At 35.9% G+C, this 12,142-nt stretch overlaps 1 protein-coding gene and 1 pseudogene across 4 annotated transcripts; both read left to right on the top strand.

Annotated features, from left to right (window-relative positions):
* The first annotated feature begins 328 nt into the window (after nt 1-328).
* LOC145560466 (uncharacterized) lies at nt 329-1,974 on the top strand. The gene is made up of 5 exons (XM_081621721.1): nt 329-752; nt 833-916; nt 1,254-1,336; nt 1,463-1,665; nt 1,838-1,974. Exons 1-5 carry the CDS (start codon nt 541-543, stop codon nt 1,934-1,936), a joined length of 681 nt encoding a protein of 226 aa, XP_081477847.1. The 5' UTR covers nt 329-540; the 3' UTR covers nt 1,937-1,974.
* Nucleotides 1,975-2,518: 544 nt separating this feature from the next.
* Nucleotides 2,519-11,317, top strand: LOC145560465 (protein-S-isoprenylcysteine O-methyltransferase A pseudogene; annotated as a pseudogene). 3 transcript variants are annotated; one of them, XR_014093152.1, is made up of 3 exons: nt 2,519-2,633; nt 3,785-4,622; nt 10,858-11,317. The product of XR_014093152.1 is annotated as a protein-S-isoprenylcysteine O-methyltransferase A pseudogene, transcript variant X3 (transcript). The 3 variants fall into 3 exon arrangements; XR_014093151.1 differs by lacking the exon at nt 10,858-11,317 and adding an exon at nt 8,298-8,744; XR_014093150.1 differs by lacking the exon at nt 10,858-11,317 and having other exon boundaries at nt 3,785-4,940.
* Nucleotides 11,318-12,142: the final 825 nt, after the last annotated feature.

The raw sequence follows: 12,142 nt of genomic DNA, 5'->3' as shown, positions 1-12,142 counted from the left end.
CGCAAGTACTCCTAACGACGTGACAAAGAAATGAGCCGTATGAGAGAACATGATTACATGAAGTATTATAAAAACAATAAAAAAAAAACATTTTAGTAAATATTTACGTATGAAATACAAAGATTGGAAGAAAGATAATTAATATATGATACAAATTAGGCAATACATGACTTGCAAGTAACATAATTTATATTTCAAGTTACGAGTTTTTTTGCTTAATTTTTCACATAAGCCATGCATATCCTTAAAGCAATCCATCAAATAATTGATTATATATAAATAAACTGTATTATTGTATCGCCCAATTTAACACGCGAACTAGCTAGGCCATTACTTATTAAATGCTTTATACAAACTCAAACTTTATATTATCACGCCATATTCATATAAAGTTAACCTTATATATAATAGGACGAGCTAGCGTTACATGATTCTTCCAATTGTACGAAACTCGAATTGCAACGTAGTTTTGGCTAAGAAGATCAAAGTTGGTATTGAGGATCGCGGCTTAGCTTATTTGTATTAGTATCGTGTACAAGGATGAGAAACAATTTAGGATCATACAAAATGCGCGGTTTGATTGAGCTTATACAACTCTATAGAGCAAAAACGAACAATCCATTGGCTAATAATGCTGTTTTTTCGAATTCTAGGCGAAGAATTGGAGATAATAATGGCTCTTTTATTAATGTGCAATCTACTGGAAGTAGAAAAATGGTTCGTGCTGAAGGTGCTTCTACTTCTGGCGGAACGTAAGAGTAAATAATTAATTAGCAAAGTTTATTAGCTATATCGCGATCTTAATTAGTTATTAATGTAATTATATATGCAGGGGAGGCGATGGAAAGCCAACACCACCGTCACCTAAACCACCTTCTCCTAAACCACGGCCACCACCAGCTAGGCGTGTTTCGTGGTATGTATGTGTTTCATGATAATTTTCATCTTTAGTGGATGATTCTACGGTAGTCATTTTAAGAGACAGTTAGAAATCTTAGAACTGATGTTGTTGTGATAATATTTTAGAGAATATATATTGTGATTATATATATCTGATCTATGATAGATTTATTATTCTTGTAATATCATATCAGTATCACAATTTTATGATAGATTTATTATTCTCATCACGTTTTCTCCGATAGCAATACAAAATGTGAGACAAATTAAGTTATACGTATAATTTATATACGAGGATGTTGAGTGTAGACACAAATTAATTTAATAACGAGTTTGTTGTTTTACGTGTGCAGGATAAAAATGGTTTTAGGCTCTATGTTTTCTCTACTTCTAGCATTTTGGGCACCTAAATGGACAACTCTACTAAGAATAGGAGGTAATTGATATTTATATACTGAATACAGTACATAAACATTAACGTTACGTACATAACAATCTTTATTTATTTCATTTTTTGATGTTGTTTAATATAATTATATATGATTATTATCAAATACATTAGGTGAGGCGGAAGTAGTGTTGAAAGAGGTAGAGCAAGTGGCGGAAGTGGTAGAGAAGGTGGCATCCGTGACGGAGAGGCTTTCGGAGGAGGTGGCTAATGAACTTCCTGATGGTAACAAATTTAAGGAAGCAGCTTTGGTTGTCGAGCATGTTTCAGAGGAGGCTGCTAAGGATGCTCACTTAGCTGAAGAAATCATACATAAGGTAAACACGTACGATATTTTTAGTATTATTAAGGTCATTTCTATTTTTTCTCGTGCATGTTAACTAGTTTAATTGGTTATGTTTTTGGGTGATAATGTTATACTCTAAAAACATTTTTGTGTTATTTCTTTATGGCAACCATTTAAATTTTTGTGAATTACATGATGTGCAGGTGGATGTGATGAAGCAAGACTTTGAAGACGTGGAAAAGAAACTAGAACCCTTTATTGAAAAAATTGTACATGACAAAAAGTCTAGCAACAAATTGTAGCATGCAAACCGAAATTATCGAATAATATTCCATTGTTTTCAATATTTACCTATTCTATGCTTTAAATTATGTTGTTGATCTTTGAAACACATACTCGTAAATGGATTAAGCTTGTTTTAAATTTGGATTTTGTCAACAACATTGCACATATATAGACACTTTGTATACATCGTACATATACTTGGCTTACTTTGCATTATGTACTACTCCGTATTTTATATCAAACGATGATTTTTAAGCAGAAACATCTATCTACGTAGATTGCTTTGGATCGAATTTGTAAAATAAAGCTCTCACCAGAAGTTCTTAGAAAATTTCTTGCTTCTAAGCTATGACTTTGAGAAAACCAAAAATTAACAAACACATCAATGTGTAATTTTATCATAAGAATTCAAATTTATTGCTTCTACGCTATGAGTGACTTAACCCTTAGATTATGGATTTTCTTTTTTTTGGTAGAAACTGTAACATATGGGCCTTTTCCTTGCCATTACTATATGGGCCTTTATATGGACCTTTGGCTCTTTTCTTTATATGGGCCTATTGTCCTAAATCCTAATGAAAAAAAAAAAGGAAAATAAAATAAAACCAAACATTATTTTAGCCGGTTTTCAGTGAGTCAAATCAACTCGGCTGCACTCGGGAGTTTGACTCAGTGGCTCTCCTCCGATTCATCTTCTGCTATCACACTCTTCAGGTTCTTTCACCAAAAATCAATTTTTTTATAAACTGTATTATTTTGTTCATTTTTGTTGATTAATTTACATTCTTGAAACTAACAATTTGAATATTTATTTATAATCTGCATTTATAGATTGTCTTCTTTATGATTATGATTGCAAAAGGTACTTAGATTTATTATTGTACATTGAATTACTGAAAGAATGTAACTTTAAGGATTAGTAGTTTCTTTAATTAAATTTTGATCCATTATTTTGGGTCTATTAGAAATTTGAATTAGTTTTTGGTGAAATTTTGTAATTGGAGTTCTTTTGATTTACTTAAGGTGTGGAGATAGCTGCAAAAGGAAAAATGATGTAAACGAGAATTAATTTTAGGTCTATGGGTACTACTACCCGTAGATTTTAACCAACTAAGCTAGTTGCGCCGTAGGAGGAAAATTAGCCGGTAAGTTGTATGATAGATAGGATAGAATGGAAATGAGCAAAAAATGATACAATGAAAGAAATTGTTATAGAGAGTTTCATGAATCATGATTTGGCTTTCCAAACCGTTTATCTTGTGTTGATATTAGTGATATTGGTGTTATGTTTAAGCTAGCATTAGGTTGTTAGGAAAATGTGATTGAATATTGTATGGGATGAAAGACTAACTATTCCCCACCATTTTTCACTTGCATTTTTCTCTTGGGATCCCTTGGTTTTGTTATCTGTGTATGACTGGTGCTTTTGCTTAACATAAGAGCATTCCAGTATATGGCTTTGTCGTATCGTATGTTAGTAGGGTTAATGGTTGCCTTTTACAATTACACAAATCCCTTCTACAGTAGAGTGAGAACAGATTTGATCCATTTTTAGAAACCCTTCCTGGAAGATCTTTACATTGATGAATGATCTGTTGCTTTGATTGTGTCTTATAGATAGTCTTTTCCTATCCTCCTAATGTTTACTTTGTAAGGTTATTTCTTATCATCACGCAGTTTCTTATGGTTATGCTCAAAGTGGTGCTGATTATGAATGCTTGAGATTTACCTAAAGTAGGAGGCTTTTATATATTCATGTTATTGTTGCCTTTATGTGTACACTACATCTGGTGAGCTTAGTTGTGTTATGGAGCTCATGGGGTGGGAATCCTAACGAGAATCATTTTTTTTTTTTTGGTTTCAAGGTATGAGGCGGGGATGAAATGCAGACTCGACTCTTTGTCTTGGTATCATATCTCTACCAGTGTGTACCAGATCTGAGATAATCAACAATGCTAATGCATTGACGTGGTTGAATAAGTAGGTCTGAATCTTCTGACAAGGGTCCTGATTGGCTTATATTACTTCATTATCTTCTCGTCAAGAAATGACTGAACTCTTCAGCAGTACTGCTTGCAGACAATTATCTCAATTTATAGTGGCTATAGGTTTTTTTCATGTTTCGGAGTATTTTTTAGCTGTTTACATTCATGGGAGATCAAATGTGACTCTGAAATCTCTTTTGATAAGCAAAAATTACATTGTGGCAATGATATGCTCGTTGCTTGAGTACTGGCTTGAGATCACCTTCCTTCCTGGACTGAAAGAATATTGGTGGATAAGCAACTCAGGCCTTGGCATGGTTGTCTTTGGGGAAATAATACGAAAAGTGGCAATGGTAACAGCTGGTCATGCCTTTACGCATCTGATTAAAGTCCACCATGAGGAGCAACACAGACTAGTAACTCACGGAATTTATGGATTTGTGAGGCATCCAGGTTATTGCGGCTTTTTCATCTGGTCAGTTGGCACTCAGATTATGCTGTTAAATCCCATTTGTACCCTAGCATTTGCAGTGGTAGTTTGGAAGTTCTTTGCTGGACGCATACCCTATGAAGAGTTTTTCTTGAGACAGTTCTTTGTTGATGAGTATGAAGAATATGCTCAAAGGGTCCCGTCCGGAGTACCATTTGTGAAGTGAAAACTTTCCTTGTCTATCATGCATGTCTTCATCAGTCAGCAACAAGATTTGCTTAGAATCAGGTTAGCTGTTCTCAACCTTACCTGAATTCTAAAAGCTGGTTGCTTAGTTGCTCAAATTCTCCGTTGTTTCCATGGTGTAGTATTGTACACATGTATTTTGAGTTTTGGTGTTTCTAGAATGCTAAGTATGTTGATTGAGTTGGTAGATAAAAGATGCCATGAACAAACTTTCATGCTTTCTCTTTATCTGCTTAAAGGTTTGGGAAATATGTACTTGTTTCACCATTGTAATGATACACTCAATATATGTACAAAATCAATGAATCTACACCCGAATGTTGGGAGTGGCTTTTATAAAAGTAAAACCTTGACACATAACACATTTACTCTCATAGTATCGTGATATGTTTTTCTTAGTTTATTTTTCTTGCCCCTTTTGTAAACTTCTCGAATAGTAAACATGAAAAACAGAAATTTTAAGAAGTGGATCCATCATAAATAATCACATAGAACCTCTCATCCAAGAGATTAAAACTGTATATGACTCCCCTGTGATCTTATCCAAGTGGTGGTGTGACGTTTGCTATTTGACTTATGGATAAATCCTAGAAGAACATGAATTTAATCAGGTATTTCCTGGTAATGCCAATGCCATGCATCCTTTGCCTATTTTATCAAAAAGTGCTTGGGTTTAGGGAAAGGAGTAGCCAAATAGAGTTCTAAAACCGGCTTTTACTTGAGAAGTATTACTATTTAGGGAATAAGGCTTAGTGAAACTTACCTATTTTTTTTTTTTTTTTTAATTACTGATCCTTCCCTATGGGATTGACTCACATCTGACCTAATTGCTAAGCCTACCAAGAGAGAGTAATAACATTATCAGATTTTAGATTGATCTCAATAAATCTATGCCTAGATTATTTTGGAATAGTTTATAGGTATTGTCAACAATAATGCTTGAAGTTGTTAAATGAAAAGAATATATTATGAAGTTGATAAGGTTTGACCTTAAAAGTTAGATTTATCCTATTATATTGAGGACTTGTGACAGAGGGAATCTTTGGAGCTATGAAAGTATGGCTTCATGAAAATCAATGAGATTTTCAGGAACAGCAATACTTGAAGTAATCAAACTCATTAGTTTTGCTGTGGTATACTGCTATGAATATGGGAAGTTGTTTCACACCATAACTGGTGAGTACATAGAATGACAGACATTTAGCAGTATAAAATTTACAGTAAGAAAATAACCAAAATAAGAATTACACAATTACATGATAATGTAATCAAAATAGGAATACAAATGAAGTTACTTTACTGAAATAAATCGGGGGGGGGGGGGGGGGGGGAAGACAAGAATTACATGTAAAACCTATAGCCCTTCGGTCTAGAAATTTTGTCCACTTCATACTATGAGTTGCTGATGCGAATCACAATTTATGTCAGTTCTAGTAAAAGTAAACAAACTTTTTCAGATTTCAGAGATAGTACAGGCTACCCCCAGTCCCCTGTTACAAAGGTATGTGCATACACCAGGAGCACTCACTGTTATGTATGGCAATATTGCCAATAGCTTTTCTTCCCTTGAAAACTTTGAGGGTGGCTGCGACTTTGAATGATAGATCAAAAGTGATAGACAAAAGTAAAGGAGATATGCAACATATGAGTATGTGAGATGTACTGAACTAGATAAACTGAATTTCAGAAAACCTTGGAGAAGATGATGATTAGATTGTATTACCATGAAAATGATAACCTTATAGTCCCCAATATTGTCACCTGTAGATAGGAGGGGGAGGGTAAGGGTAAGGGGGAGGGGGAGGAGTTGGTGGTGCTAAAAAAGTGCGTATTGGAGCTCGCTGAGGTGGTGGTGGTGCCCGGACTGGTGGTCTTCGCCGTCTGCCAAGGATCCTTAGCACCCTTACTGATCGTCTAGGGAGGGTCTCTGAAACTGGTTGGTGGACTAACCCATTTGGTAGGGAGAGTATTAGTTGACCATTTACAATCTCAAGGTACTGAGACTTTGTAGTCAAGACCAAGACCATACTGGCTAGCATGGCTACTAACAGCAGACTTACCATGTTTTTGAACCCCATTTAATTTCAACCCTCAAAAACTTATGACATGAAGAAACAAGGACTTTTGATTAGAAACAGAGTTGGTTGAAAATTTCATAGCAGGTATGTGAAGCTATTATAATAGGGAACTACGTAAGGTTTGATCAGACTTTAAGGACATGCTACCCACTTGATTTTTAATTTAATAAGCGAGAGATGTAAACTTGGTCAGCTAAAAACTTAGATTTCTTTGTTTAATAGATTTGACCACAAACTACTTTAATCACTGTCACTAAGCGAGATGTTTAATTGGAAAAAAATGCCCCTAAGCTCAAAATTAACTCTTAATTTCCTATCGATTTTTTTAAATTTTTTTTATTATTTATTATTATTTTATTTTTTATATATTTTTTATGTTTACATAAATACTTATGTTCCATAGGAAATTGCCAGAAACCATTCAAATCAACACCTTTGTTAAGCTATCGTTGTAAATAAGAATTTTTACTATCTACTCGGTATCATCCCCTGCTTAAGTGGATAAATCTTATGGAGTCATGGAGATGATATGCAATTGAATGATAACATTGTCTAGTATTTAATACTACGTAAAAGTATTTTCCTCCAAACAGGTTTCAAGAGATTAAAAATGTATACAACTCCCCTGTGACCTTATACCAAGCGGGTACTGTGATGTTTGCTGTTTGACTAATAGATAAATCCTTAGAGAAGACAAGAAAAACTGTCAATGTCAATGCCATGAATCCTTTGCCTGTATTATCAGAAAAATGCTTAAGTTTAGGGAAAGGGGTAGCAGTAAAGTTCTAAAACCGGCTTATAGTTGAGAAGTTTTGTTATTTCGGGAATAAGGCTATGCTGAGCTTACGTAATTTTAATTACTGACCCTTCCCTATGGGATTGACTCACATCTGACCTTGCTGGTAAGACTAACAACAGGGATTTATAACTCTTATACTTGATTGATTGCCTAGATTATTAAATTAGTTTATAGGTATCGATCAACAATAATATTTGAAGTTGTTAAATGAAAAAATATATTATGAAGTTGATAAGGTTTGACCTTAAAGTTAGATTTAGCCTATTATATTTGGAACCTGGGACAGAGGGAATCTTTGAAGCTGTGAAAGTACGGCTTAATGCAAATCAACCAGATTTTCAGGAACAGCAATACCTGAAACCTGAAGTAATCAAACTCATCAGGTTTGCTGTGCTATACTGAAATGCTATGGAAAATGGGAAGTTGTTTGACACCCAAACGGATACATGGAATGGCAGAAATTTAGCAGTATAGAATTTACAGTAAGAAAAAACCAAAATAAGGATTACACCATTACAAGATAGTAATCAAAATAGGAATACAGATGAAGTTGTTTGGCTGACTTGCTAATGTGATCACAATTTTTGTCAATTATAGTAGAAGTAGACAAACTTTTTCAGATGTTCAGAGATAGTACATGCTTCCCCTAGTCCCCCGATACATAGGTATGTACACCAGAAGGAGCACTTGCAGTTATTGCAGATGGCTTCTCTTCCCTTGAAATCTTCGAGGATGGGCGTAGCTTTGAATGATCGATCAAAAGTGATAGACAAAAGTTAAGGGGGTATATGCAACATATGACTGTATGAGATGTGCTGAACTAGATACGCTGAATTTCAGGAAATCTTGGAGAAAATGATGATAAGATTGTATTACCATGAAGATGATAGCCTTAGAATCCCCAATAATTCACCTGTATATAGGAGGAGGGGGAGGATTTGGTAGTACAAAATTGCGTACTGGAGCTCGCTGAGGTGGTGGTGGTGCGCTGACTGGTGGTCTTCGCCGTCTGCCAAGAATCTTTAGTCCCCTTGTTGGTCGTCTAGGGAGGATCTCTGAAATTGGTTGATGGACTAACCCATTTGGTAGGGAGAGTATTAGTCGGCCGTTTGCTGTCTCAAGGTACTGGGACTTTGTAGTCAAGACCATACAGGCTAGCATGGCTACTAACAGCAGACTTACCATGTAATTGAACACCATTTAAATTCAACTCTCAAAAAACTTATGATATGAAGAAACAAGGACTTATGATTAATAACAGAGTTTGTTGAAAATTTCGTAGCAGGTAATGTGAGGCTATTATAATACCAAATATGGAAGTTTAATCAGAATTTAAGGACATTCTACCCATTGTTTTAGTCTTCCACGTTAAAAAGTACGACAAGTATATACTCCGTTAGTTAATTGTGTTGTTGTACAGTTGTACCCACTTGATTTATAATTTAAGATGTAAACTTAGTCAGTTCTAACACTTACAATTCTTTTGTTTAATACGGAGTACTCAGATTAGACGTTCAAACTACTTCAATCACTGTCACTAAGTGATATGTTTAATTGGAAAAAAAAAAAAAAAATGCCTCTAAGCTCAATATTATCTTGTAACACAATCTTTGGATAACAATAGGGAGGGGAAAAGTGCCTGGCCACTAAATATAATGAAGTTGAACAAATAAGCAGGAGTTTAATAGTAGAGAAATGTTACGATGAACCATGACAAGTGATCAGAGCCAAATGACCAAATGAATAGCAATACAGATAGATATATTGTGCGAAAACCCTGATTAACCCAGGCCATAAAACTGACCCATTCACGGAGCTATGTACACAGGAAACATACTACGAGGGTAGTAGGTTGAGACTTGATAACCCTGATAAAGAAACTGTTTAGTAGAATACAATAGAAAACTCAGCTAAGGGAATCTATTCTTCTGATGGTGGCATCGGTATAGCATCCTCTTTTGGATCAGTAACTGGTGGTGGTGGTGGATTTGGAGCAAGTGTAGGATCTGACGATGGATTAGATGGTGGCATCGGTGTAGCATCATCTTTTGGATCAGTAACTGGTGATGGTGGTGGATTAGGAGCAAGTGTAGGATCTGACGGTGGATTAGATGGTGGCCTCGGTGTAGCATCATCTTTTGGATCAGTAACTGATGGTGATGGTGATGGTGGTGGTGGTGGATTAGGAGCAAGTGTAGGATCTGACGGTGGATCAGATGGTGGCATCGGTGTAGCATCATTTTTTGGATCAGTAACTGGTGATGGTGGTGGATTAGGAGCAAGTGTAGGATCTGATGATGGATCAGTCTCATCTTCCGGTGGAAGGGGCTCACCTGTAGGTGGATCCCCTGGAAATTCTTGTGGTATGTAATCGATATCACCATCTGACGATGGAATGGTCATACCTAAAGGAGGAGGGGAATCATCTTCAGGTGGATCATTGTCATCGATCATAGGAACTGGCGTTGGATTTGTCACCCCTAATGGTGCTGAAGGAGTGGAATCATCTTCAGGTGGATCATTGTCATCGATCATAGGAACTGGTGTAGGATTTGTCCTCCCTAATGGTGCTGGAGGAGTGATATCATCTTCGGGTGACTCCATGATCAGTGACGGAGGAGGCACCGTGCTAGGAGTTGGTGGTAGATCTGGTTGGGAAATGCTAAGAAAAAACAATGCCAGACTAAACACCTTAGCAGGTGGCAATACTGAGGCTGGCTCAAGCGCAGGTGGCGTGGCCATCTGAGGTTGGGATTTGGTGGTGAAAGCCCTACTTGCCAGCATTATAACCATTAATAGTAAACTCACCATACTACTATGCCCTGCCATTTCAATTATATTCTGATCTCACAAAGTTTGAGACTTTATATAACTCTAGGTATGGTTTAACAAGGTCATTCATTATTCCATCAAAATTGCCTTAAATTACATAAAATAATTATGTACAGAAATATACACAAGATCTTTTCATTCATTTTAGTGGAAATTGCTGAGTTATTAGTGCCTTTCCACGAATTAAGTAAGAAAAGAATTAGTAGTATTGAGCTAGCTAGCTTAAAAACTCAATAATTTAACATTATATTGCTCTATAATTTGTTTTTTATACTCCCATTTGATGAGAATATTACATAAATTAGCTTCATATCATAATGCAAGTGCCATTTTTTCTTCATATATATATTTGTATATATTTGGTCAGTTTACGCCTGATTATGCTGTTGTACACATTCACTCATATGTCAATTGAATCACGAACATAGACTTGTATGAAATAACCACATTGCAAATGTTTTATACGAAGTATTAATTAGGAAGTAGTTTAATCCAGGCTGTTATAGTTAGAAACTATTTGAAAGTTGAGTGCTCTTTGAATTATTTTTTTGACGGGACCTTGATCTAGATGCTGCTGCACTGATATTGCACCGCGCTTGCACCCCTCCAACCCCTGAGCAGAGCTAATATTGGACTATATCTGTCTTAAAAAGGCAAAAACCATTGCACTTTCGTTGTTATGCCAATTTTTGACACAGCAGGACTAGGTAAAGGCAGTGAACCGGACACATTTTTGTGGCTGAAGGGTTACAGTTGATGCCATTAAAACTAGCAACACTGCAAACAGGAAACACATCACATATTCTCATGTCCTACCCACAAACTTGGCGGAAATGGTAATGATTTTAGGCTTATTAAGAAATTTGTGAATTGTGTTTAACTAATAATGGTACATCCAATGCCTGCTAAACTTTACTGTTATTGATTTGTTCGCTGTGCATGATTTATGTCATCTTGCTGTTACCTTTGTGATAATGAAACTCTTACTTATTGCTTGACCACTAATGATAATGAAGTTGAATGAGTAATATATTGGAAAATACAGAGAGAAGAAAAGCGTAGCAATGGATCATGATCAGTGATTAGAGCAAAATGAACGATTGAGTAGCAATAATACAGATAGGGTGTAGGAAATTAAAATAAAACAAGCTGATTTAGCCAGGCCATCTAAACTGACATATTATCAGAGATATAAACACAGGAAACATACTATGAGTAGTGCAAAACAGAGAAAAAAATAGGAATGATAAATCTATTCTTCTGGTTTAGGCTTCAGTGTAGGATCATAGTCTGGTGGTTCCCTAAACATCCTCAGGTGGGGATGGTCGTTGAATGTCTCAACGTCAGAATCGCCTACTGGAGTTGATGGTGAATTTCAGAAAATCTTAGGAGAAAATAATGATAAGATTGTATTACCATGAAGATGATAGCCTTAAAATCCCCAATAATGTCACCTGTAGATAAGAGGAGGTGGTGGCGCTTGTTGCATTTGTCCTGGAGCCCTCTGTGGTGGTGGTGGTGTGCCAATTGGTGGTCTTCGCCGTCTGCTAACAGTCTCTAGCATCCTTGTGGGTCGTCTAGGGAGGGTCTCTGACACTGGGTTCTGGACAAACCCATTTGGTAGGGAGAGTATTAGTCTGCCGTTTGCAATCCCAAGGTACTTTGTAGTCAAGGCTATACTGGCTAGCAAGGCTATTAAAAGCATACTTGACATAATTTTGATCCCCATTTAGTTTCAACCCACTAATCCAATGAAGAAACAAGGACTTGATATTTAAGAAACAGAATTGGTTGAAAATTTGTAGCAGGTGTGTCAGGGTTTATAATATGGAGATAGGGAAAGTTAAATCATA

Source organism: Chenopodium album, chromosome 9, assembly GCF_948465745.1.
Source record: "Chenopodium album chromosome 9, dcCheAlbu1.1, whole genome shotgun sequence".
Taxonomy (NCBI): domain Eukaryota; kingdom Viridiplantae; phylum Streptophyta; class Magnoliopsida; order Caryophyllales; family Amaranthaceae; genus Chenopodium; species Chenopodium album.
The sequence above is the reverse complement of the archived record's forward strand: the minus strand, read 5'-3'. Positions and strand labels throughout refer to the sequence as shown.

Coding starts and splice junctions, on each gene's coding strand:
- LOC145560466 (XM_081621721.1), top strand. CDS start 541: ATGAGAAACAATTTAGGATCATACAAAATGCGCGGTTTGATTGAGCTT. Junction 753..832: donor GCTTCTACTTCTGGCGGAAC/GTAAGAGTAAAT, acceptor TTATATATGCAG/GGGAGGCGATGGAAAGCCAA. Junction 917..1,253: donor CCAGCTAGGCGTGTTTCGTG/GTATGTATGTGT, acceptor TTACGTGTGCAG/GATAAAAATGGTTTTAGGCT.